Source organism: Rhipicephalus sanguineus, chromosome 4 (genome assembly GCF_013339695.2).
Source record: "Rhipicephalus sanguineus isolate Rsan-2018 chromosome 4, BIME_Rsan_1.4, whole genome shotgun sequence".
Classification (NCBI taxonomy): domain Eukaryota; kingdom Metazoa; phylum Arthropoda; class Arachnida; order Ixodida; family Ixodidae; genus Rhipicephalus; species Rhipicephalus sanguineus.
The window spans coordinates 137687242-137714139 of NC_051179.1; the positions used below are offsets into that span (position 1 = coordinate 137687242).

A 26898-nucleotide genomic window follows, 5' to 3' on the forward strand; every position below is an offset into this window, starting at 1 on the left:
AAGAGCCATTGCAGCTAATCGTTGTTTTCTTTCAAACTCCGTCCTCAACCGAAAACAAACTATTTACGACAAAGACCAAAACGCGCAAAAATAAAAAAACAAACTCCTATACCCTCCGCGCCATCTAGAGAAAGATACACTCAAACGTTCGCACACCACGGCCTGCTAGCACTCGAGCTTCCGCAAATCTCCGAGGCCATGTTCTGCCAATAGAGGCATTCGCTAAGCCTACAGCTCCGAGAAAACGAGTACGGCTCTCGGAAACGGTGCGAAATCGTCACGAATGATTTGCCGCTGAAGCTCTCAGGCACACACTTAAAGCAAATAAAAACGTCAGTTTGGGACTAACAGGCCACGACATGCAAGACGAAGAGCTTAAAGATGCGATGCGGGCTGCTCTCGCTTCAAATGGTGCCGCCATGCTTTTTTTCTCCGCCGCGTTCGTCTACTTGGTTCGTCCGCCGTCTGGATGCGCTTCCCAGCCGGACGGCCGGCGGAAGTATCGTCCGCGGAAGATATTTCCGCCGAGCCGTCAGTCGTGTGGATGCACGCTGAGCTTATGGATTAAATGGGTATTTGCTTCGGCGGACGGCGCATCTCGTGACCCCGCGTCACGGATTTGTGTCATCCGTCCCGTGTCCGCGTATCTCGCGGACGGAAAATGCCAAGCTATATTTCGCATCCGGATTTTGACTGTCTAACACAGGAGATTTAGCCGAGAGTGGCATTGTAGCTATGGCAACAACCGCTGACTGTATGAGATAATAATAATATCTGGGGTTTAACGTCTCCAAACCGACTGTAGGAGAGGTGTGAACGCTTGCTTTCAGCGCGAGTTTCTGTCTCTGCAGTTTGGACATCCGTGTCATGTCTGTGACTGTGTGTTTTAACTCGAACCGCTCTGCGCCGAGAATCAACGTGGAAACAACCTAGCATCACCTAGCTAAAGCCTAGCAACGACAGAGAAGCAATCATATTTGTCTTCAGATTTCGTCCAGTTTCGCTGTTTCAATTCTTGCGTGGCTCAGTACTTAGCGCAAGCTTTGCCAATATTTTTTTAATCTTTATTGCAATAGCAATTATATCGACACTCGAAGCGTATTTTTTTCCGTTACCATCGCCGTCATTTTCCATATGATGTCCAAATCTATAACGTCGCACCGCGCGTCGTACGCTCTATGTGCCAACGAAAGATCGCGAAGGCTGCAGACGGGCGCGGCTCAAGCATAGATGAAACGCGCCGGCCGAATGCGTCGGGCGAAGGAGCGTAAGGCGGTGCCTGTGAGGGGGCTGCGTCGCTCGGGCAGCAACTGCGAACTTGTATTAAGTGGGCGCGGTCACGCGCGCTGTCTTGACTGAGGTCACTAGACTACTCACACCCTTGTACGTGCTGTGCCCTCACCGCTTGCGTCGCGTTCATGCGGCATACAGCACGAAAACCCCTTCACACCTTGGAGCGGTCGTATTACCTAGTACCAGCATTTTGTAAAGTTACGCCAGATCGTACCCTAAAAGTGTAAGCTGCTGGCCTTACTTCGTCTAACATTCCAATTTGTTGCAATAGTAGTTACTGCTTCGCCCTACCGATGAACCTCTTTTTTTATCACGGGAACGCCGCAAGGACGAGAACGCACGCCTCTAGCCACTCTTCAGCGGGCGCGTGGGATTTCTTGTGCAGTTTCGTGCTCACACCGTATTTTTCGTCTGGTGATGTATATAAGACCTTTGCCTTAAAAACTGAGCATCCAAAACGCCGCTAATTTGCAGTGTTTATTTCGGTGCTCATGGCGCTTCGCATAAAACCATTACGTATAGTAAAAGCAACCTTGAGACGTCTTCATACATATTCAGGAATCAAATACTCGTTCGCAGTATATATGAAGGAAAACAACCAGCCAATCGAGCTTCACAATGCTTCGACAGAAAATCGACACGTGAGCATGACCTTACAAGAGAAATAATAGCGCTAGCGAAGTACTGCAATTCCAATAATCATAAAGCATAGAAAACTAACGTTATCATCAGATGCGTCAGAAACGTTTCCAAACCACGAACTCCGCTACAATTCTAAAGCCGTGCATTCAAGGTCTCAGATCGCACTCAAAAGGTGGGCGTACAGAAAACAGACGAATATGGCGTAGACGAGTGTATGTGCTTTTGCAAAAAAAAAGAAAAGTAAATGATGTGAGGGCGAAAATGTACTCAACTCCCTTTTTAATTGGCACAAAAAAGAAACAAAAAGAAACACGTGGCGCTTTTATATGCGCAGCCGCGAGAGAACCTTCTTGCGTGGTGATGCAAATGACCATGGTCATGCATGCCTGCCCGTCCGGCAGCCTGCGTCACTTTCTTGTCACCACACTTGGCACCTGTTGCGCGGGTTCATCACGTCGTCTTCCTTGCAGTGGAACACCTCTGCAAACGCCTGCAGGAGAGAGGAGATCCAAAAAACACCCATAATTACGATGCTACCTAATGCGAAATACGAGCGCAGCTGCACGTGCGTTTTTATTTCGCGATATAGTATTGAGGCAAATGATTTGAGAGGCATTTATGTAAGTACAGTTATAGAGCACTCTTTGTTTTACGTTTTAACAGCGGAGATGCTTAAGCTCGCCCTTTGTCCGTGACGCGTGAACAGAAATGATCATCATCAATAACCGGCACGCGCTCTCTTCATCGTCTTCTCCTTCTGGTTCGCTCTCAGAACATGTGCGTCGATTTCTCCAGCATGGTCTGTAATAATCCTGATGGGTCATCCATGCTGTGACGTTTCTTAGAGAGCTTGCCTGTGTCCCGTCTAACGGCTTTACATCCGACTTCTACTCCACACTCCGTAATGATACTCGTAAGATTCTCATTCATTGCGTCAGCGCTATGGTCGGTTTCTTCGGTTAGAATACAGTATCTCTTCTGCAATAAGATCCTGAATTCTAGTGCTTTCCCTCTCAGCGCTAACGCAATAATTGGTTTCTTACGTACCAGTTTCTGCCCTTGCTTCCTCACCAGGCGAATTCGAGACCTTACCATCCCATGGCCACTGTATCGTATCCTGCCAACCACTTCGACATCCTGCACGATGCCACGGTGTGCGTACAGTATGAACTATATTTCATTCTTAGTTTCGCCGTCAGGGCTTCTCCACGTCCACTTGCGGTTGTCCGGTTTTGATAGAAGGAATTCAAGAGCCGTAAAGTATTGCGTTCTGCGATCACTACTAATAACTTCCCCCTGGCATTTCTAGAACCAATGCCATATTCTCCCACTGCGTGGTCTCCAGCCTGCTTCTTGCCTGCCTTGGCATTAAGGTCGCCCATCAGTACCGCATACTGTGTTTTTACCTTACTCATTGCTGATTCCACGTTCTCATAGAAGCTTTCAACTAAATGGTCATCATGGCTGGATGTAGGCGCGTAGGAGTGTACCACCTTCATCTTCTATCTCTTATCAAGTTTGATTACAATAGTTGCCACTCTTTCACTGATGCTATAGTATTCCTCTACGTCGCCAGCAATATTTTTAGGGATAAGGAACCCCACTCCCAATTCTCTTTTGTTAACTAAGCCACGATAGCATAGGACATGCCTGTTCTTCAGCAGTGTATAGGTCTCACCTGTCCTCATAACTTCACAGAGCCCGGTTAAATGCCATTTAACGCCCTCTAGTTCCTAGAATAGCACTGCTAGACTCGCCTCACTAGCTAAAGTTCTGGAGTTAAACGTTGCGAAGTTCAGATTCCAATGGCGGCCTACATGGACCCAGATATCCTTAGCACCCTCCGCTGCGTATGCATTATGGTATGCATTATGTCGTTTTAACTGACGATCGATTATCCGCCCTTCTCATGAATGGACTTGCCCAGACGTATTAATTCTCCTAATATCAACTGTTATACCGGCTACGCCTGTTTGCTTTCTGATACAAACAGCTGTCTTCCTATCTCTTCGCGTTACTCCTATCATCTTTCGTTCTATCGCACGTAGCGTATTTCTTGATCAATCCAGGTTCTCTGTTATTCTCCAAGCTTCTGCCTGTTATATTAGAGCTGAGCAAGGCATGTAGCCAGAAGGCAAGGAAACCGTTGGTCATTAAGAGTAAGAGTAGATTCCAAGACAGGGCAAGCGCACGAGGAGGGGTTAGAAAGACTGGTGGGCAGATGAGATCGAGAAGTTTGCGGGGATAACGTCTCCGCAGCAAGCAAATGACCGGGTTATTTGGGAAAGCATGGGAGAGGCTTTTGTCCTGCATTGGGCATAATTAGGTCGATGATGATGATCATCGAATTCAGTATTCGTAAAATGCAATCGTTGTACACTTTCCACTTTAGTGACAGTCATAAGTTGTCGTTCAAGAGTGCAGAATGACTACCTTATGCGCGCTTTAGTAGTGAAGATGAAAGAGAATGTTTTGTGAAGCTAGGAGGCGAGGTTCGAAAGGCCTTAGCATACATATCCGCGGGAAAATCGGCAAGCAAGATAGAACGACATCCGATAACGTAAATAAAATGCGCGGCGTACTCAAGTATCTTGCTACTGTTTATTGACAAGGCCTCATGATGTACTGTAAGCAGAATGCTTATAGTCTAATTGATTGAAATTGAGACGCAGAAGGATTCATAAATGATAGGTTCGTAAGAGTGCAGTAAGTATTGCCGCTAAGGAGTTTCTGATCAAATTTAGCCTAGTCAACATACTAGCTTTGATAATGTCCAACAATTACTTTCATCCATCTCATCCATCCGGTAATGGTGAAACTTTTGATGGATAACGCAAAATACCGCAACATTACACAAACATGCTCATTTCAATAGAATTGCCCAGAAACAGACATTCCTCAATGAAAGTGCAATGAAGCCTGTTTAAAACATCACAGTATCGCTTTCTCGGCGGCGCTGTACCCTTCTGTCCATTGATGCGAAAGGCTCCGCAGCTTACACATAAATGAGCGACACGAGAGAACACCCACTAAGCGAATCTCAGTAAACGAAAGGCAGAATACGCAAAAGGGCGGCACAGCCTGCTTTTTCTCCACCTTTTTGTCTCCAGAGAACGCCACCTATATAAGCGAGAACTAGTAGAGATGGGAGCAACAGTGACTTCTCCCTTCTGGAAAGCAGATCGCTTGCGCTCATGTGGATACGTTTCCTTCATCAATTTTTCGCAGTATGGCTGAAACTGCACCCTTGTTTGATTAATGGCAACTGCTAAAACATAGTATATAACGCTGGCATATAGGGTGCTTGTGGGACCTCCAGCTTTGGTTTGCGTCAGCGACTCGCCCAGGGCCTGTGCACGTACCTTGGAGTTCATGAGAGCCACATTGAGCCGCGTAGCCGGCGACAGCGCCCTATCGGCGTCGGTCGAAGCTGACAGGTCCACCGATCGCGGTGCATGCTCACAGTGAGCCACCGCGTAGTTGACAAAGAAGAGTTCGAAGGAGTTCTTGCCCGGCAGCTCCGCAATGTTGGGGCCATCACGCAGCTCAGGGTACTAGAGTGAGAGGAACAGAACTATAGTACCACTGCGTAAACATCGCGAGTGAAACTTCTAAACGTCTCTTGCATTGTATGAGAGCGAGCGGCAACTAACAACAACTACAAAAAAAAAGCGACAACAGCGCATCCCCTTGTTTTTTGCTTTCAGCTAGTATAGGTATACTTATTGCAACTTTGCACAAAGAAAACGGGACAAAGAGATGAAGAAGCCGAGCGCGCTGACTGCCGCCTAAGGCTTATTCAGGAAATTCCGAATGCCGTACGTGGCACGAAGGCCATCAAAAACCAACAAGCAAAAGTAAAGCGCACAAGTGCACCTTGTGTGAACAGAGGTAAGCTTTAAGGTAGCGTCAGAACAGTTGGGGCAAGGAAACACACGTGCTAGCAGCAATGATGACAAAGCATGCATATCACAGCCACATGTTGCGCTGAAATTATACGTGCTCAGTCTCGCAGAAATGTAGCGGTGGCTGACTGAAAACATACAAGTGCCATTTTTAATCAAATGAGTATCTGCATCATAGAGTTAGTGCAGACTCTAGAGCAGTGGTTCTTAGCCGCCGATGTGTCGGGGAACCCTTGCGGACTGGTCGAAATGATGGCGGAGCCCTTGGTGCGACCAACCGAGAGGGGGGGGGGGGGCGCAAAACGCGCTTGCTACCATATAAAAGACAGAACAGGCGAAGAAAATGCAGCGCTATTGCGGCTGATGTAGCAGGTTTAGTCTTTAAAGGGGCCCTGCAACACCTTTCTTAGTTATATTGGAATAGTCTCATTATTGACGTATGACTCTTCACGAGTCATATGCCGCAAAAATTTTTCGAATCCATCAAGTCTAAGTGGTGTTACCAAATTATAGAGATCACGTTCCGCAGCTTTCTCCCTCAACTCAACGCAGCGAGCGCGCGGAAAGCTGCGCGGGGCGTGAAGGGAGGGAGGGAAGGCGGAGGTGCAAGGAGGCGACGTCAGCGCCGGCGGTATTTTTTTCATTTTTTTCTCTCTGGCGTCTCGGCGCAACCACGTGGTCTGTGGCGCCACTTCCGGTCGGCTCGCGCGGTCGTCGTCGAGCGGCGGAGCCCATGGCACCGTGTATCGCGCGTGCTTGAAAACTGCGAGTCGGTTTGGTAATGTTGGGTGTGCACCTCGAACTGCCGTAGTGTTTTCATCGCTCTGCCAACCATGGACGCAAACTTGCGTGCGCGTTTGGAACGAATGACAGCTGAGATGGGTTTCGACCCACACTCCGATACACCGCCTCTTCGCACTGCTCGCGCTTGAATCGTATTCAACACGGCAAAGCTGCGTGCACCCTTCTCCCAGTGGCGGTACTTCGATGCTGTTTGCTCTTCGAATACGGGCGCACAGCGAGTGCGGGCTGACAACAAAGAACTACAGACTAGAAGAAAGGATCGTGGGGCATCGGGCCGGCGCGGACCCATCCTCCGGCTGTCTGCAGCTACCGTGAAAATGCGAATCTGCTTGGTTGCTGTGTCGCGGTTTCTCGGGAACCTGAGACTACGGGGAGGATACGCCGAGGTACGGCTCGATGACATACTGAACAGACAGCGAACGGGACTCTCGCCATACAGCGAACACAGGTATCCTAAGCTAGCCGGCGCCAGCATTGTTATCGGAGAAATGCTGCACCGCTGCCTCGGTCGGTCGTGAGAACGTGCCGACGATGCAGTTTCCAGCTGACGAGGCAACACTCGAACGGCTGCCACTCTCAACGGCAACCAGCGACGGTCAAAAGCACAGAAATATTCACGATTTCGGCACTCCACATGGTGAAGAAAACGCAACCACGCAACTACGAGCAGACGAGCTGTCGGTGAGACCGGAAGTGCTAATATTAATGTTTGTTCGGTGTTTTAACGGCATAACACAATATAAACATACATATTATCTACTAATTGAACTCAAAATTAACAACTAAGGTAATAATGAGGGTGTTATCGTGATTAAAACATCAGCCAATGGTGGAACTGCCGACAATCGCGTCATATATTGCGGACTAATACATCATTTGTCGAGAGAAGAGGGAGCGATTTTCAGCTGACTTTGAGAATTGTAAATTCCAGGCCGCTCGCTTCGCTATAATATTTGGCTCGCATGTTCTCGGGAGCCTCGACTACCGATTGGCAGCACTTTTTGACCCTGCTCAAAAAGTGTTGCAGGGCCCCTTTAACTGAGGCGTTGGGGCAGCCGAGGTGATCTTGCTAAGAAGGGTGCTGCATTTCCTGGAGCAGAACATCGAACTGGGAATAGGCCAAAAACTTTTTTTTTCACAGGCGTTGGCGTCGCGGAACCCCATTTCAGGACCACTGCTCTAGAGGGAAAGCTGGGCCGAAAGAACGCCGACCACAAGAACACCGCCATTAGACTTCCATTGTCATTTTTGCGTTTGTAATTACTTACAGATCGGCTAAAATTAGCGCTATGCAACGCTAGTCATTCTAAGCAAACTTGCTTAGAAGCAAGCGATCACTAAGCAAACTTGCTTTGCATCGCCTGCGTGGTCCGACATCTTCCCGGATTGCCTCTCATGAATTAAGAGCATGTAGGCATGATTATTCAGATCATTTGTAGGAAAGGTTCGAAGCTATTTAAGCAATTTACTCTGCGCAGTTCTCGTAACGTAGGAAGGAGTGTTTTCAGGCGCTTTTGGAGCGCCGTTACCACATCAACTATGGCGCAGCTGTGGCTCCACCATATCTATTTGAGTTCACAGTGCGCTGTCGTCTGCGCTTTCTGTTGGCACGTACTCACAGCTCCAACTGATGTGACCCCACGTTCATTAACTGTGATAAAAACTGGATACCGTTGTCAAGTCTACCAAGTGTCTCAGCGGTTGGTAACGTTCGCAGCATAGTGTAGTGTAATGGTGGTCGGAGATTCTGATGCATGGACCAGATGGGGGGCTTTTCGTTTAGAGCCCGTACTGACACTATGATTTAAAAGTTCCCTGGCTACTTCGTGCTACTAGGCATACATAGTCTACGGTGCTTCAAGAACCGTTTCTGCCCTGTCGCGCTCACAGCACTCATTGGAGCGCATGGACAGGTGGCTGTGCGGCATGCATTTTAATCAGCTTAAGTATTCTTGAAACTAAACATCAAGACAACGCGCACTCTGTCCATATAGAAGGCACAAAACAAGAACGACCCACGGTCCAGCACACCTGCTATACAATCCACAAAACTATAGCGACATGTTTTATGCCGCGTTCATAATAATTTTCTCGTCCCATTCACTCCTCTTCTCTTTTTACTCAATCTATTCTCAGAAAAGAAAGCAACGCAAACATAGGATCTGGTCTTAGCGCTTTTCAAGCGACGGGATACGCCATGCAAATAGGCGACAACAACATACACAAGTTCTCGTCTGCCGTTCCATGTGCTGCGCAGCACTAACTCAAATACATATTCACCCCACTGCTAGTTCTATCAGACGCCGAAACAAGGACGTCATTGAGAAACTTCGCTTCGCGGAGGCGGTTCAGCGAATTGCTGTTTACCTGACTGATGACAATTGGTGGAAGGTGCGACTACTTTGCCTTCCCCTTCTATGTCCCGTTTTTTCTGAGCTTCTTGAATATATGAGGCCACCATCACATTATTCTATTCCCAAAAGTTATGTGCGCAGTAACCTGTATCTACGTGTATTTCCTGAAGAGTGTATGCGTACATTAGGTAATAATTGTGCTGATTCCATTGGTAACTGTATACCATTCCACCTGATCGCAGAAGTAAACCATTCCTCTTTATTTGAGGTAAACGAGACACATATGTCCCCGTGATTAGCCATAACTAAATCAGGTGTATCTAAAGAACTGCCTCGTCGAGGGACGTATAGCTTGCACATTTGACTGGTTTAAGCTAGCTTTAGCAAAACATTATATTTTGGCCGGCATCACCGCCTTAAAAATTTCACCAGAAGCGCCGTTTGTGACGCCGGTGGGAAGTCTCTAGTTTTGTTGTGTACCTCAGAGGATTAAGGATGCCCACATGCTCTTATTTCATGAGAGGCAATCCGGGAACATGTCGGGCTAGGTACATGATGCAGAGCAAGTTTGCTTAGTCATTGTTACAATATAGAGAATCCTAACTTGCTGTTTTGTGGCGTGATATGCATTTTGTTAAGACAGTTTATTAACGTAGCGTGTGAACACCACGACAAAAGGGGTCTCAAGTTACCCGAACTCTCTAAGACACGCTGCACTGCTCAGTGTGCTCTTTCTAGAAAGTTTACAATATTAAGAGGTCGAGGCTATTACAACTGTGTTTAATATCCGGCAGCGCCATCATTGTCCTTATCATGGTGATTTCAGCACAATACGGTGTAAAGGACAGAAACCTTTTGAAGAGAGGATGCTTGTTAAGGCATGGCTGCCATGATGTTGAATACCAGTGCAGCCACATATTTCCTACACTGCTTGAATGAGCGTCTGTTCAAGACGTTTTCTGAAAGCTGTCAATGCACTTTTTCGCCGTTGCCGATATAATTTTCCAGGAATAATTGTTGCCACGCTCACTGAGTAGAGCACCGCTGATATATTAAGGTACATTTTGATTAGAACAGAATGCGATAATGTCGCTATGCTTAGTAGAGGCGCTCATAGAATTTACGTATGATAGCCTAAGTGTTGCTTACGGGTCATAAAATCTCTGATTACGATGAGTCTTTCTATGGAAACAGTTACATCGTATTTTTTCTCAGCCATCGTAGATAGTATGGGCGAAAACACAGTCCTATGTGTGAAACGGTTTAGGCACTGACTCAGTAAGGGAGTAAGGGAGTAAGGGAGTAAGGGAACAGCGACTCCAATTACAAACTGGTCAAATTTGTTATAGGCACCACTTAGCGACCCTCATTCCTTCGTATTCACGCCAGTGGGGGTTGTGAAGAAATCTGTCACGTGACCGCCGAAATGTCTATTGCTCAGCAGCTACTGCTTTAATGCGGTAGATGTTATCGCTGTCTGCGCGCGATTTCCATGATCCCGTCCACCGGATGAGCTTCCATTAAACCATACATTGTGGGCAACGCTGAAGCGTTACCAGGTGAAGTCTGATCACCTTTGCCAGATAGGTCCTGTAGAGCTCGAACAAGGGCTCCACGACAGCAGAGTCGAAGAAGAGATCGCGCGAACGGGTCGATGACTTGCGGTCTCCCGTAAGGTTGGCATACTGCTCAGACAGGCAGCGTGTAGCTTCCTCTCTGCGTCGACTGGTGGAGGCAGCACGCACCGCAGAACCCTGCTGGCCAGTAGTTGCGACGTCCCATGACTGCTGGCTACTGACCACGACGCTCAGTAGGGCGCGGACAACGTCGGAGCCCAGCACGGGTACAACGAGAGGGTCGAGGCCAATCAGCATCGCGGATAGGAAGGACACCAGGCTGGGCGAGATGAACAGCGTGTTCCGCGCCTCGAAGTAGTCGGCCCGCGGCTTGACGCGCAGCGGGGGCCACCGCGTCTCCAGGTTCTCTTCAGCTCGCTCCGGATTGTTCCAGTAAAGCGCGTTGGTTGCGTTCTGCCGGATGACGTACTCCTCAAGAAGGGTAGGCACAGCCATCAACCTCGACGAAATGTTGCTGGTGGTCACCTTTTTCGAGCTTTCGCTCTGCGATACGAAGCGACAGTCAGTAGGTCCCGCAAGAATGTCATTTCATTATTCTAGCGAAAACCGTAACAGAGAAGTATGACTTACAAAGAGCGCGGCTGAGTAGTGCTTGGCAAGATTCGTTAACAAAACAATTCACATCTGTGAACTTTTCTTAAAGATACGCCACAAACAGCGAAGGCACGATGTTGTCACAGCCGGCACCCGAGCAAGCTCGCAGAAAAAGAGGGCTCTTGCACCGTGTGAACGGTGGCGTTTGTGTGCACAATAGAGAGCGTGAGCGCTCTTACTGCGATTTCAATTTGAAGGGTGTATCAGCTAACAAGGGCCAAGTATTGCTTTTAAAATAACGATCAGTTTCAAGAAAGAAAAGCTGGGAAAAAACTAAATAGGGCATAAAATAATGCGACGTTGATGATTAACCTGTTAGAACGTTTCTGTTAAAGCGATAATTAAGCAATATTAGGAAGTTTTCGAATTTGGGGCCCCAAAACAATTTGCGTGTGCTCGCAATGGGTCAAGCAGAAGCTAAGGGTTTTTGCATAGGGTCTGCGGCGCTTGGGCACTCCCCTATTCTAGGTCACTGTGGTCTTGGCCAAGAGTCGTCGCTTCAGTCGGTGCCGTCAAGTTTGTTTGACGCAAAGCTATAAGGGCAGGCTTTGGCGCTACCGCTAAATTCGAGAAATAGCGTCCCCAAAGCAAAATCCAAACGCTGTTCCGGTCTCGCGCATGCGCAGTGGCCTCGACGCTATTTCTTTGGGGCCCCAAAACGTTTGGGGCCCCTATTCGAAAATTTCTACTAATTGAATACCCAGCTTGGCAGACAGGCGGTTATCTTAGCGTAGACGAAATACTCCGACGCTTCTGAACGAGCGCTACAACTCTTGTAGTGAACATTTTTTTTGCTAGAGTTACTGGTTAAAAAACTAATTAAGCAATATTTGTTAATTAACCAGCTCGGTAGACTGAAAAAAAATATGACGTGCTGCGTACAGCTTAGAACAATTTCAGGACATATCGACAGGCGTACTGCATACACTTGTGCTTTTAATACTTGGCGAAAGTTAGCTGAAGCACCCTGTAGTTTATCCTCTGACTGAAAGGACGCCGCCAAGAAACACAGAATATGGCGTGAGGCATCTCTCAATGACATCTCTCATTGTTAGATGGTGAGAGCTTAAAAAACATTTGAACAACGTTTCAAAACCATTCTATTCTCAATTATCGACTGCCATTGTCATGGTGCGGCCTAAATCTTTCCGGTGACTCTTAGTGGCAGAGGCGCAGGATAGGCTTTTAAGTTACGGTGTGAAGAATATCGCTGAAGAACAGTAACACTGTCCGCTACGCAGTTGCCCAAATCTACACGAATGCGATAGCCATCTTTTTTTTTAATTCTCAGTCGATGTATCGATTAACTCCACATGTCCTCGAAAGCTTTATCACCTAACGTGGTTTTGCACCGCCTACGGGAATGGAGACGTTGGAAGCTTCTGTACCTCACGCGGTCTTGCAGTGCCTGCGGGAGCGGCTCACCTTGGATCAATCAATGACGTCATGTGACGTGACGTCCCGTTATGGAACGTCACACGACATGACATCATCATACACGACGTCAATGTGACGTCCCGTTGTGGGAAGTTACACTGACCTCATAATCAAGTCACACATGTTGGCGACATGGGACTTCATGGTGACGTCATAGGGTTGCATCATCACATGATTTTTTTTGCATCACTCGTTTTTACAACGACGACGACGACGGTCACCTTTCGCGTTTAATGAGGCATCTAGGGCTTACGCCTTAATAAAAAATGCTTAATATCTTGGGCTTGACCACAAACTTTGATCCACGGCTTCATGCCCATGCTTTAAAGTGCCATAGTATCGGTGCTGAGTAAAACATGAAAAAGCCCACTTGCCGTCGGGTAGCCACGCGCCCGCGCGAGGGAAAGCCCCGCGGTGATGTCGGCTATCGAAGCACCGTAGTACCGCGACAGATGTTCCACTCTGTCCTCAGGCTCTCCGAGGAAGACTACGCGCAATGTGTCGAGCCTCTGCAGCGCCGTCCACAGCTCGGCGGACGTCATCCCCTCAGTGTGGTTGCGCAGCAGGGCGGACACCTGCTCTCGCGCTCCGTCTACCAGAGCTCGCATGTCGCCCTCGTACCTGCGTTCAGACACGTGCACAGCTCGCCGATCAGCTTGTTTGACAACGATAGCATCGCGTTGATCAACGTGTTACACTTGCAGAGTAAGCTTTATTTAGTAGACCTAGTCATTCAGTATATTCATGGGCGTACATGTTTACCCAGCGTGTCAACTTTACATACCAAGGAATCACCGTATTATTCCTTTTCTTTCATAGACATATAATTGTTCGGGTTTGACGTCCCAAAAGCACGCAGTGATTACGAAGGACACCGTAGTGGAAAGCTCCGGAAATTTCGACCACCTGGGATTCTTTAACGTGCACCTAAATCTAAGCGGAAGGGCCTAAAGCATTTTCGCCTCCATAGAAAATGCGGCCGCCTCGGCTGGGATTCAATCTCGCGACCTTCGGGTCAGCAGTCAAGCACCATGAACACTAGACCACAGTGGCGGGTTCTTTCAGAGAGGATGGTAGCTAATTACAGAAGAGAAGTATTGAAGTTCCTCAGTAAGGAAGTATTGTGATCACAAGGTACAACGCTTTATATGTTGGCCATTGATGCGGGAACATCTTTTCTGTCCTGCTAATGAGAATGCTTGGGCCAGTTCTTACGACATACCAGGATTCAAAACAGCGCAAACGAGAAAAGACCAGTAAAAGAAGCGCCGTTGTCTGTATCCTTCCTTTACCGATCGTTTGTCTCCTTCGCTGTTTTAAATTTATCGGCAAGATTTTAGGTCATGTGAAGTTTGAAATTCTGCCTAATTAGTGCCTTGTTCAAGTAACACTTCGTTTCTGCCACGGAGAGGTGTACCCGTTTACCAAATTGACACGAAGCACTGACTTGTAGCTGTTTCCTTCGCTGGTGTCGCGACTGACTGCATGGCGGGCGAGGGACAGGGTGCCGTAGCGGTACGTTCTGGCCAGCAGGTGAACACACGACTGCAGCTCTTCAGGCACCTGCGTTGTTCGAGGGAAGCTTTGAGCGTTTACTGCAACAATTTCTCATCCATCTCTAAGCACTGCAGCTACTCTCGGTTCTATAATCACTAAAATTGGCCACGCATATATATATATATATATATATATATATATATATATATATATATATATATATATATATATATATATATATATATATATATATATATATATATATATATATCTGAAGCAAGCAGGTTCTTAATGGGAATGTCAATAAGAGGTGAGCAGCTCTGAATGAGGAACCTAATAACAGAGAAACCATTCCGCACGTCATTTTCTTGTCACCACTTCACAGCTGCGAGAAAACTATGCTAATCCAAAAAGCAGTTCTAGATATGCAGAATTTTCTCCTCTTCTTGCGCTGCGGGCGTTTGATTTGCATTGCATCCTTGTGGTATTAGCTCTACTATCCATGAGGTTTCTTAGTCCGATGCAGTGGCGTAGCCAGGGGCGGGGGGGGGGCACACCAGGCCCATGCCCCCCCCCCCCCCCCAATATGTCTTGCCATAGCATACAGAGCAGGAAATGACACGACCACATCTGCCTGCCTGGCCCACTACAGGTCAAGGAGGTTCCCCCTTCACCCCCACCCCCCCCGAAAAAATTTCTGACTACGCCGCTGGTTCGTTGGATTGATTGCCCTATGAGTTGACAGACTATGAAATTGTTATCTCGGTTCTTTAATCGCTTAGATTTTATTGCCAATTACTGAATCGTGCTGCTCACTGCTGTCATTTTAAGATTGGATTTCGCCTTTCAAGAATATTACGCCTGTGGCCGTCCTTATTTTCACACATAACATAGAAGAACAGTACAGGAATTTCTTAGCAAATATTTCATAGTTAGTATGAGACACAACTGCGCTAGGCGAAAGCAAGCAAGTAAGCCTAAGGTTAAAAGCAGTTTTTTGGCAAGGAGCCCTGTTTCGTCCTGATGGTCCCGTTTTTGTAGAGTTGAGAAACGCACAGCTTACAGCAGTACATTTCAGAATGCGCAAGAAAGAAACACTTAGAAACGTCTCTATCGAGCGATTCAAAATTGTTTTTCCAAGATTTCCCGTTGTCCTACTCAAATTTCAAGCGCACCAGAAGAAAAGAATTAGCTCGCTTGTTTCTTTTTCCTGCCAACCAAATTAATTATAAGAATGAGACTGTAGGTGCTACTGAGACACTGATTGCACGAATCATATTGCCACGCGTGTTATTTTGATGTATTTGCGCTTCACCCACAAAGACTGCAACGCTCCGCGCAGACCGGGCCGCGATGTTTCAGAAGCGTCACGAATGTTTTAGCTCATTCCATTAAGATTGCACGCAGGACGCGAATACTCTACTTTCTTCGAGAGATTACGCTGCCACCAACGATAGCGCTGCAATGTTCGATATCACACGTGTAAAAGCCGACATGCTTTACCGCATGTCAGATTATCAACGGCCGACGCTCTGTTCGCCGCTATCAGTGCACACTGTGTATTACTTGTAGTTTGACTTTCGTTTTCTCGGCCACAAGTTCGGTCAAATAAAGAGTTTCATCTTGGACCGGCCGACTGCTTCCTTCGTCAACGTCACGATCCTGTGACAATATATTCAATACACTGAATAGTAGTTTAAAGCCAGGACCTTAAATTCTTAGGGACTACTTTGCATAATTTCTTTGGTGCGCTCACTGAGCGGGCAGGATTAGGCACGTGGAAGCGTTCGCTGGACCGTGCGTGTTCTTTGGAAATGTTGCGACGATATATTTTCTTGTCCATGCTTAGCTTTGTGAAATATTTTGTTTTTCTGTACGGTCTAACTCAAGTAGCTCACCAACATCGCGCGATCTCGTACCTTTCGATTTAAAAGTGGGCGACCGACGAGCAAGACGTCAACCATTCAATGGTGACTTTACGCACTTAGGAATGCAGGCGTCTCTAGCTGCGGGATATACAGTTTCTCCACCAACGCAAAGAAAAAAAAATCAAAGACAACCTCTGGAACTGCATTATAACCAATATGATTACCTAGAGTCCTAGGATTTCTAAAGCTTCCACGAAGTTAAAAAACGCAACTTTCCATCGCTGAACACGTTGTTTTAGTTCATTTTCGCAAATAAATGATCAGTAACTACCTATTCAATAAGGCTCGCTTTGCGTTCGAATGCGTTTGTCTTACCACGAGTTCCTGCCAGTTACGGAATGAAGACCTTGTTATTTACCGCCATCTCATTTTCATAGTTTGCCGACTAACATAAGGCCATTGTCTCTGCTTTGATCATTTTAAAAGTCCATAAGATCGGTCCGCTTATCATCCTACGTGTATTTTCGGCCTGTCCTAATTGCCCTATTTGTTCCCTTTTTTAGCTGCGTATTCTTTTGTTGGTTCTGACTTTAGTGTCTGTTTGTCTCTTTGGCTTTGATAAATTTGACAAATGCTTGAGCGATATATAGTTATTTATTACTTGACTTGCGCACAGATTTTCATGCTCCTATTCATTGTACTTTTCATTACGGATTGCCCTAAAATCCTCAGACGAACTGACCCTAGCCTGTAAAGGGACCTTTTCCTTCTACTCTATCGTTCTGTTTATGCTAATGAGAACAAAAGCACTTTGCAGGCACCTCTGTTGACTTCGTACGTTTCAGTCAACACCGGAAGTGAGTGTCGTGTCAACCACCAGGCAATGTCAATATGTTAGCCTATTTCGTATGAACAAAGCCTAGGAGGTGCCAGTTAAAACCGTAAAATAGCCTCACCGTTATTTTGATACGCTGGCACATGCGCATGCGAGGCTTGCTTAACACATGCAATCCTGAAAACTGGTGGCGAGGTACGCACTAAAGTTCAGTAATCTTTCATGCTCAACATGAGCACTAAGCGCTTACCACTTAAAGTACCACATTTACCTGAGGTACGTGCTCCCCGTGGCTCAGAGTGAGCAGTTCTTGCGCAATTCCTCCATGGGGCAAAGCGGGCGACAAAAACACGGCCAGCGAGAAGGCCACGTAGTTGAGCATTGCGGTGGCCTCGTGGTTGCCGAGCAACGACGCTAGTTTTTTCACTTGATCTGGGCTGTCGACCTGTGTAATAGAACGAGCCACCAATCAAATGTCCCACTCACCAGCGAACACACCGTTCAATACAGCTCCTTACAGTCAAGCAGACAGGAGTAACGGTGTGCGCCTATGTATACCCGCAAAGTAATAGCGACTGCTGGACTCCCCAAAAGAATAAGTAAGATCTCATTTGAGAATGTAGTTGTTTTTGCGTTCGCTGTGAGTTTGTTTAACAGAGCGCCGCTGTGTCATTACAGCTGTAACTTATGGCACTCCGTGTTTTTATATTCCCATATTTCGTCGCATATGACCCGAACGGAAAAAGAAAGAAATTTCGAAGCAAGAATCGGGGTGAAGGATATGCGCGGATATCGGTGTGCAAGATGACTTCCGATAATACTTCACGGCAGGGCAGGGATGTTAGCTGGTGTAACAATAATGACTTAACTATAAACCCAAAAGTCTCTCAAAAGTATTTATTAACCCACGCTACTCCAACGATGGGTCTTGATATTGTCGCTGCTTGTGATTCGGTTTCATTCCTTGGAGTAACTTCTTGGTGTTTCATTTTTTAGACATAACTCTCAATTTTGATTGACATAAGAGATACATCAAGAAAAAGAGTGCTTTCGGCAGTCGTGCCCTAATTAAAGCTAGGCCACATTTTCCACCAATGCATTATTGTCTGTGTACTTCGCCTTTTTCTATAGTCATCTGGCATAGCTACCCAAGTACGGCATAACTAGCTGTGGGAAAAAAATATCAATCCTACATTTCATCAGTGCAACATATCGAGATCCAAGCAATCCGTATTTTTATTTTCAGCCCCCGCCATTCAAATGCTCTCTCGTTACTTTGACAATATAACATTGTATATATTTGGAAGTTATTTCAAATTTATTTGTACCTGTTTGTTCTTTTAAATAATTAATCTTCAGCTACTCTTCCATCTTGTTAACTGTGACTAATTAAAAACATTTATCGTACACGCTTTGCGTCAGGAGGAAGCTTGTTGTTACAACGAGTTAGCGCTAATATCACAGAATTTTTCTCATTTAGAGCAATTTCATTACGCATCTCTTTACCACCGAACCTAAAGTAGTCATCTAACCTGCATTTCGCATGCTTTAAAAAAGTGAAACCATTCCTTCTGTCATAAATATTTCTATTATGTCTATTATGTCCTTATTAACTTTTGTATTGTATTATTTTTATTCTATTAATTGCTGCATTTATAGTTTAGTTTTTACTATATTTGTTGTACAACAGTTTTATTGATGTTACTCCTGCTGGCGACTGCTCCATGCATTTTTTAATCCATGTGTTTTTCATCGTGGATCAGTGGTAGTCTTCGGACTATGGGATTCTATTCTGTGAAATTGCTCCTACGTACTATGTAACCATACTTCGCTATCAGTAAACTACTATAAAGTTGACAGTGATAGCCATGGTTGAAACTGACAGTAGATGAGGAAGAAAAAACGACGATTGTGAATGAAACGGAATTAAAAAGGTTTTAGAAATTTCCAGCACAGTTAGTCATGTCATTTTTATCACTTGAAAGTATATTTGCACGGTAGAAATGTGCTGATAACACGCGGGGATCTCTCTCTACTCTCCAAGGGATTTAATTGAATTGGGTGGGGGGGGGGGTGTTATGTGCAGGATTATACACGAGACAGTAAGGTAGGTACTCGACATGCGCTGTTTGGATATTACGGCAAGTGTAGTCTCCAAGGACACATGCACTGGGGGGAATTGAGCGCATTAATATGCACATGAAAAGCTGAAATAAAATAAAAAAACTGTAATGTTTAAGCGGACAATGTGGAAACAGAGAAAGCACAGCTGAGCCTTCTTACCTGCACAAGAACGCGCTGTTGAGTTGAGGCATTTTCTCCCAAAGCGATGTCACCAAGCAAGATCTGTGCGTACTCGTCCCAGGACCAGGCCTCGTTGCCGTAGTCTTTCGCCAGGCTCCTCACGCTGATGAGCGCGCCATTTAGAAAACGGCCACTGCCCGGTGTTTCCGCTGAGATCGATGATACCGGCGCGTGACCCGCGAAAGTCGCACCGTTCCTCATTTGAATGACAGCAGACAGTTCCTCGTCCACGGCTAGCACCTAATAGAACACAACGGGATAACCAGTGGTGAGTACGCGTACGTTCACCTTTACGCTACCGATATTTCTGCTCAAAAGAAGAACTTGTTTTACCACATCCATAAATTAGAATTACTAAAAACGAATAGCAACGGAACGGATTAGCGTCGTTTATTTTTTAGTAGAACTATTTATAGAAATGTTACAAACAATACGTTGAGCTGTCCCACCATATAGAAAATTTGGAATCTCACTTGAAATTATGTTCGATGCAAAAATATTCTGAAAAGGAAATGAAAAAAAGAAAACTACGGGGTATGCTTAGAGCTTTGTGATGTGATGGCTTGAAAGAATGGGTTAGGCGAGGCGACTAGACCTTGTAAAACACGGACGTCTGGAGAAATTTTTCATCCATGTTTTGCCGGCTTTGTAATGTTTAGTGGTGCCACATTCGACGAATATTGGAACTGACGTGAAACAGCTTGATATTTTTTTTTTCACGGACGGCGCCACCAAAAAAAAGAACACTAGCAAAATTTATTATTTATTGAAAATGTTTTGTTTAAAGCACTGCTTCGTGAAGTTAGTGAGTACTAGTAATTACAACACACTATATGGCTCTACTAATATACAATACTCGTTGGCAATTGAAGTGCAAAAGAAAGAAAAATCTGAATTTCCGCGGACGTGGCCAGGAGAAAAATTATCTGAATGCACTGCTGTCCTGAAGATTGCCCAATAAATATAACGCAAAGCAGGGCTTGCTGCTATATTAATGAAGGTTTCACAGTTTCAGCTTGAATAGTGTTGTGCCTTCATCGGTAATGCGTGACCAAGTAGAGCCATAAAATGTCGAATTGAATAATAATATTTCATGAACTGTTCACCGGAACACAAAACAACTTCGCGAAGATATAAAGCACATTGTTGCCTATAAACCCCTTAAATATTGTTGTTGTTCATTGAAAAGAGAAACGATATCTACTAATAAGTTTTCATTGTTTTGTCCATTTTTTGAAGCCTACGTGAGTTTCTAATCGTTTTACACGCAATATCTCTTCATGGAAACCTTGCATAATGCTTTAATAAAAGCCACGGGAAATTTCATTTCGTTATGTTGAACAGCTTTGTCGTACTCGCAGTACAATAAGGCTTGTGCATCAAAAACGCTGTTTTTTGATGGCACTGTTTTCATCGCCATTAGATAACGCTTCAGACTAGGTGATAATATTAGGTGTCATTGGAAAGCATAACGCAAGTTTTCTAATGCAACGCAATTCATATCCATGTAATGAGCGCAGCAAGTACAGTGCGTCAGTAGATGACTGAAATGGGGAGCGCGTGCTGCTGGAGTGTGACCGCCACCGCAGAGCAAGACCACCTTATCTGTAACTGGGCGCCACCCGAAAAGAACACGATTCCGAGAAAAACCAGGGCTTCACCTTTGCCAGTAATGTGTCGCGAGAGCTCCCACTCCCAGCATTTGTTTTTTTAATCTTCCATCGTTTCCGCTGATCTAGACCGTGCATGCTTGGCAGTGCCGTGGCCGCTGGACCGGTGTGGAGCGCGCGTATCGCCTTTCTTCACGCCCCTAATCCGTTGCTGCTCACGGGAACGGCGCAAGGACGAAGTGGACGAAGTAGACGCGCAGCTTGCGCCATCACGCAGTTATTTTTTTATTCACGCGAAGTCCCACAGACGAAGCCGATAAGTACACCGGCATCGAGCGCGTTCACTTTTTTTTGACCATGTTATCTGTACCATGAGCCCCGCCACGGTGGTCTAGTGGTTATGGCACTCGACTGCTGACCCGAAGGTCGCGGGATCAAATCCCGGCCGCGCCGGCTGCATTTTCGATGGAGGCGAAAGTGTTTGAGGCCCGTGTACTTAGATTTAGGTGCACGTTAAAGAACCCCAGGTGGTCAAAATTTCCGGAGCCCTCCACTACGGCGTCTCTCATAATCATATCGTGGTTTTGGGACGTTAAACCCCACATATTATTATTATTATTATCTGTACCATGACTTTGAAACAAACATTTCAAGCATTCGCCTTAAAAAGTGATGCGGCTGCATGACCACATTCTGACAATGAGAACGAACGCTGACATCTTCACCTTCGAACTCGTTTAAATAAAATGCTTCACGTCAACGCAGGTTGAACGAGAAATATTTTCAGGCGTCTGCCACACGTTTTAAACATGACGCTGTTACTACCGGTCTAGCTCTCAATGCATAATCTTGGAACTATGCTCACCGAACCGAAAGTGTAGTCTGAAAACCTAAAAATGTGGATAAAGATACAGCGCTCGCCGTCTCAGTTTAGATATGCAAGCCCCAGCGAAGTGCAGTGACTGCGAAAGCGTACCTGCGCAGCTTCCTGTTTGAGTTTTCTGGACGTCGGTTTGAGAAGAGCGAAGCCGGCGAGGATCTTTCGCAGGAGATAATCCTTGTCGACCTTGCCTAGGACATCTTTGAGCCGAATTGATGGCGTGGACTCCGGTGCGTCGATGAAAAGCACCGCGCTCTTGGCTTGTTTGCGCCGACGCGCCGTGGTCAGCGACGGTTGGAAGATGGCCGCCAGGCCGAGCTCGCGGTCCAGCATTCCCACAACGCGGGTGAGGTTGGGCAGAGTGGGCGATGGTGAACCCTCGTTCGATGCTCTGTAAGGGTAGCTCTGGGCAGGAGACAAGTCATTTATAACGGCAGTTGAATGCACGGCGACGTTCACTTAATACGGACATGCAATCGAGGTCATGAATTATATTTAAAAAAAAAGTCGCGCAGATCCTATGCCATTGTTCGAAAGGCTACAACGACATGGAGTTAGGAGGACAGATAAATGAGGTATTGTTCAATAAATTGCGAGGCGATTATTTCAGCTCCAGATTCGCTATACAGGTACAACAAAGTATCCTATGTTAGGCTGGGTCTCTAGTCTAATTGAAATATTATACGCGAATGAAGCGAACGATACGTTTTGGACAAACTCCTAAAGAATCCTGTAGTATATTTGAGTTGGTACAGAAGAATATAACGATAGTTAGAATGAGGTACATATATGTAAATATTTTATACCCACAATCCCATGAGGTTTGCGGAGCACCATTAAAGACATTCTTTCATAATTTGTTCTCGCATTTAAAAGGACGCTTCTCTTACGTTCAAGCGGAGTACCGCAACGGCTCTTAAAATATTGGGGAGCTTTCTCTTATGCACGAAAAACAAACAACGCGGCTCGAACATTTGAATAATATCTGGGGTTTAACGTCCCAAAACCACGACATGATTATGAGAGACGCCGTAGTGGAGGGCTCCGGAAATTTCGACCACCTGGGGTTTTTTAACGTGCACATAAATCTAAGTACGCGGGCCTCAAACATTTTCGCCTCCATCGAAATTGCAGCCGCCGCGGCCGGGATTTGATCCCGCGACCTTCGGGTCAGCAGTCGAGCGCCATAACCACTAGACCATCGTGGCGGGGCACGAACATTTGAAGGGGATGTTGTATATGGTTTAACTTGTGTAGTTGCGCTATAGACAAACTCAACCGTAGGTTAAGCAATCACTACTAGCTATTTAATTGATATGAACGGGGGAGATGCAGGGGTATTTTTAGCTAACGAATCGCACCTAGAATTTATGACCTGAAAAAGGGTTTTAATCACGCACCATGTAAGGCGAGATATGCTGGATCATTAACTGTCGTTTTCAAATACTATTCATCGCCATTGCTTGTACTTTCCACATTTCACCCTAAATGTGTTGCGTTCTGCACTGCCTCTACTTAGTCCCATGCTTTTTTCATTCTGAAGGCGCACGTGGCTTTGACCTTACTTCGAGTCCATAGTGACGAAAGAGCGCCTCGAGCTCAGGCCACTGTTCTCGGCTTCTCTCCTTGGAGACGCAGCGCAGGAAGAAGTCCGCTGCTCGCGACATGAAGCTCGCGTTGCGGCTACTCACGTCCGCGCTGGCCTCTGCCTGATGGAACTCGTGGAACATGTTCTCCAGGCGGTACCTGAATGTCAAGTTTGTTTTAGGTATTATTGCGATGGCGATTATATGGACACTCGATGCTCATTTGTGCCGTCGCCGTCATGCTCCACATAAAGTCCAAATAGATAAAATCACCCTTCGCGCCGTATATTCTATGTGCGAATGAAAGCGCGCGATGGCTGCCGCTGGTCGCGGCTTAAGCAGAGAAGAAACGTGCCTGCCCTCTCAGTCGTGCGCAGGCGCATGGAGGGATGTCGGAGGAGGGGCTGCGATCAAAACGGGCGTGGTCGCGTGCCGTCACTGCGCGCTACCTTGACTGACATCAGCAGGCGGCTTATGCTTAGTGCGTGCTTGCTGTCCTCTCACCGCTTACTTTGCGTTGAAGCGATACACAAAATGAAGGTCGCTTCGCTCGCTGGAGCGACCGTGTTCCCTTACGCCAGCGTTTTGTAGAGCTACGCCCGATTGGATGCTAAAGGCGTTAGCTGCTAGCCTTACTTCGAATAACATTCTAATTTGCCGCTACTGCATTCATCGCTTCGCCTCTGCGGCAATACTGTTTTTTTTTAATGCACTCTTTAGAGCTTAACTGCGCCACAATGTTCAGGCAACACAGCGTATACACCATGGCAAATCAGAGCACATGTTTGATGAAACGCCTGAGAAAACTGCCAAATTTTCCTTTCAGTTGATAAAATCAGTTCGGCACACAATATGATCGTTATGTCAGTGGGACGGAGCATACGCTTACTTATACCAAAAACAACTGCTCTCACATGAGCTGTCCCGCCGCGTAGACTCTGTAGGGCATGGCTGCGAGGGTGTCCTGATGAAACCAGCGGCTGGGACACGCGTAGCTGTAGAAGTCCATGCAGGGGTCGATGGTCTCGTCCAGCTTGCCCCTCAAGTACTCGCCTTGCCAGCGACACATCGTCGAGCGGCAGCCTTCCACCTGACGGATGTACTCGGGCTCGCCTGTGCCCGCGCCGGCGGCATCCTGCTGACGGTCCTTGGCCGATGCACCTGAACGCCGTGGCCCGCCCTTGCGAACGCGTCCAGCGCCGGATCGCACGAGGGACTCGCTTCGCCGCGGATTCCTGCGGTTCAAACGCGAAAAGACTTAGATGAATCAACGCAGAGTGGCGAAACATTGCCACCAAACAAGCTGTCATTGGCCGTGACTGCGAATAAGTACGTTCTCGTAGCTACCCACGAGTCGCCCTTGATATAATTCAATGGCATCTACCAGCCGTGGCACGAGGCGGGCTTTGAATGGTGAATCTATAAAATGTTAATATGAAATTGCTAGACAGAGCAATGACGAGGGTGTGGGCGTGCGGCTTCATTAGGGATGAAATGTAGTATGTTGCTTTGCGTAATCTCTCATTGTGTACTGCTGTGCCCTCCTGGCAATGTTTACTATGCTTTCTTTCTATGACTCTGCAATCAACCGATTTCTTCAACAGACGTACTATTGCGTGGCAGAAGACTAAAGTCACGCTAGGTGTCACACCTCGTGAAATGAGTAACGAGTGGCTACCATCTATTGCAAAGGCCATAGTTCTTCATCCTCGTCGCCATAATGCAGAACAGCATAACAGTGTACAGCCACGCTTGTGCGCGTATTGCCTTAGAAACAAGTGTTGGGCGCTTCGCTAGCTCGTAAAATGGGATGGCTTATAGCGTAGTGGATACGTGGCAACTGCACTAGCAGTAGAGAGAGTTTACAGTGGGCTTATGAGTGCCGCTCCGTCAGCTTACGCTGTGACTGCACTGGGCGTTCCCCTCAGGCCTGCCGTTCGTTTCTTTTTTTTCGTGGCGGTACGCAATTGGAGGATTCTGCGAGAGAACGGTCTACAAGAGTTTCCTAGCCGACCTCCACTGCTGGGCTGTAAATATTGTAATAGTGTTGACCCGATGCTATAGCGTGTTTTTTTACGTATTGTAGTGCATTTATTATGTATTATATTTATTATGTGTTAAGTTTCTCTCTCTCGTCCACTGGCTGCGTCAGGGCACCAAGGCCGATTGTAAGGACACAATAAAAACGCGGGGCACTCACATTCGCTGCCCGACGTCGCTACGGTGGCCCTCACTGTTGTCCGAAAGTGGCGCCGCGAGGTTGGTGTCGGCGTCGGCCACGGACAACCGGTGCCCGTGCGCCGCCAACTGCGGGACGGCGCCGCTGGCGTCGCGCCTCGACGACGTCGCCATCATGGAAGAGACGACGAGGATGCCGGCGATGGCTGTAACCGTCCAGAGGTACGAGCGGGAACCGATGGCGGCTGACACGTGTTCTGAGAAGGTAGACGGCTTGCGTGGCGGCTCGCCAGCTCGCTCAGGGCAAAGTGCCTCTTCCTCAGCCATCGCGTGCGACATCCTAGGGATCGAGCAACACGAAACACGAAGCCCGTTTAAGAAAATACGGCACCTAGACCTTATCATTGTCATCATCATCATCATAATTTATTAACGCTTAAAGACCCCTGTTGGGGTAATACATAAGGGAGGCATAAATAAGAAAAAGGAACGTTCAAACAGTCATGAGTTAAGTAAATACAATAAAAGTAATATTTAGAAGGAACGAGGTGTAAAAAAAAAAACTCAAAATGCGCTACGCATGAGCACTCCAAAAGTTTGTTAGTACGTTTAGAAACTTGTTGGGGTCACGTTCCATAACTACAAGGTCAGGTAAACTATTCGATTCCGCAATGGCTTTCCACATGGCTTGCGTACGTGTTATTTGCCAGCGGTGCGTCATCTTTGCTAACAATGTGTCCAACATATAAGGACTGACAGAAGTTCCCTATTACGATCAGTGCTCGCATCAAACCTTTAGATGCGAAGCAGCTTATGGCGGAGTTCAATCCGGTGGTGTGCGCGTGACCACCCTTACTGCCAGGGTTGCCAATGGTGGCTACTTTTCGCCAAATTGGCGAATTTGAGAGGCCCGTGGCGACTTAAAATTATGAATGGCGACATGGCGAATTTTTGGCGATTTTCGGCTTAGGTCTCCACCGAGTTATGCATCCTAAGCTCAGTGTCGTCCCAACGAATGAGCGGCAACATTCTCTGTATTTTTCTTGGTTTTAGACCCATGAGTAGAATGTGCACATTACGCGTCATTCGGTATGTCCGTCCTGTAACTCGTGTGTATCGCCTCAATTCATCTAGATGCAGGAGGTACTGGAACGTCCCCCAGCGACATTCTAGCGAAATGTAAGTCAGCGGATTGCCTTGTAAACCGCGAGGGGGCAGTGTTTGACTATAAGTTTATGGCTTTAGGTGCTTTAAGCTTCTCTAAAGTTTCGCTTCTGAAGGGGCTAGACGACGGGTTGGCCGCGTGTTCCGACCATTTGTTCCGCCAAAGCTCCAACTGTTCTGAATATCTTGGCGACTTATTCACTGTTTCAGTACCCCCGATTCAGCTAGTAAAGAATGTTTTGGAAGAGCGAGGAGAGGTGCATACGCGGCTATTAGTGCAATAAAAAATATTTATTGAGGCATTTTAGAC

General features: G+C 46.7%; 2 protein-coding genes across 2 annotated transcripts; both read right to left on the reverse strand.

The window, feature by feature from the left end:
• Positions 1-2212: 2212 nt before the first annotated feature.
• On the reverse strand, positions 2213-11113 carry LOC119389020 (neprilysin-like). The gene is made up of 3 exons (XM_037656314.2): positions 10573-11113; positions 5298-5489; positions 2213-2425 (listed from the first exon to the last, which is right to left on the reverse strand). The coding sequence occupies exons 1-3, from the start codon at positions 11068-11070 to the stop codon at positions 2354-2356; spliced, it is 762 nt and encodes a 253-aa protein (XP_037512242.1). The 5' UTR covers positions 11071-11113; the 3' UTR covers positions 2213-2353.
• Positions 11114-11309: 196 nt separating this feature from the next.
• On the reverse strand, positions 11310-25763 carry LOC119391626 (uncharacterized). The gene is made up of 9 exons (XM_037659293.2): positions 25447-25763; positions 24161-24481; positions 23210-23406; positions 21757-22118; positions 19150-19410; positions 17138-17311; positions 14114-14229; positions 13037-13287; positions 11310-11407 (listed from the first exon to the last, which is right to left on the reverse strand). Exons 1-9 carry the CDS (start codon positions 25761-25763, stop codon positions 11310-11312), a joined length of 2097 nt encoding a protein of 698 aa, XP_037515221.2.
• Between the last annotated feature and the right edge of the window lie 1135 nt (positions 25764-26898).

What these genes read in the sequence shown, in the direction of transcription:
- LOC119389020 (XM_037656314.2), bottom strand. Translation starts at nt 11,070, where the DNA reads ATGGCTGTGCCTACCCTTCTTGAGGAGTACGTCATCCGGCAGAACGCA. An exon ending in ACAGGACCTATCTGGCAAAG is followed by an intron (nt 5,490 to 10,572) that starts GTGATCAGACTT and finishes CTCTCACTCTAG; the next exon opens with TACCCTGAGCTGCGTGATGG. An exon ending in TGGCTCTCATGAACTCCAAG is followed by an intron (nt 2,426 to 5,297) that starts GTACGTGCACAG and finishes TCTCTCCTGCAG; the next exon opens with GCGTTTGCAGAGGTGTTCCA.
- LOC119391626 (XM_037659293.2), bottom strand. Translation starts at nt 25,763, where the DNA reads ATGTCGCACGCGATGGCTGAGGAAGAGGCACTTTGCCCTGAGCGAGCT. An exon ending in TACGCGGCGGGACAGCTCAT is followed by an intron (nt 23,407 to 24,160) that starts GTGAGAGCAGTT and finishes CTTGACATTCAG; the next exon opens with GTACCGCCTGGAGAACATGT. An exon ending in AACAGCGCGTTCTTGTGCAG is followed by an intron (nt 17,312 to 19,149) that starts GTAAGAAGGCTC and finishes TCTATTACACAG; the next exon opens with GTCGACAGCCCAGATCAAGT.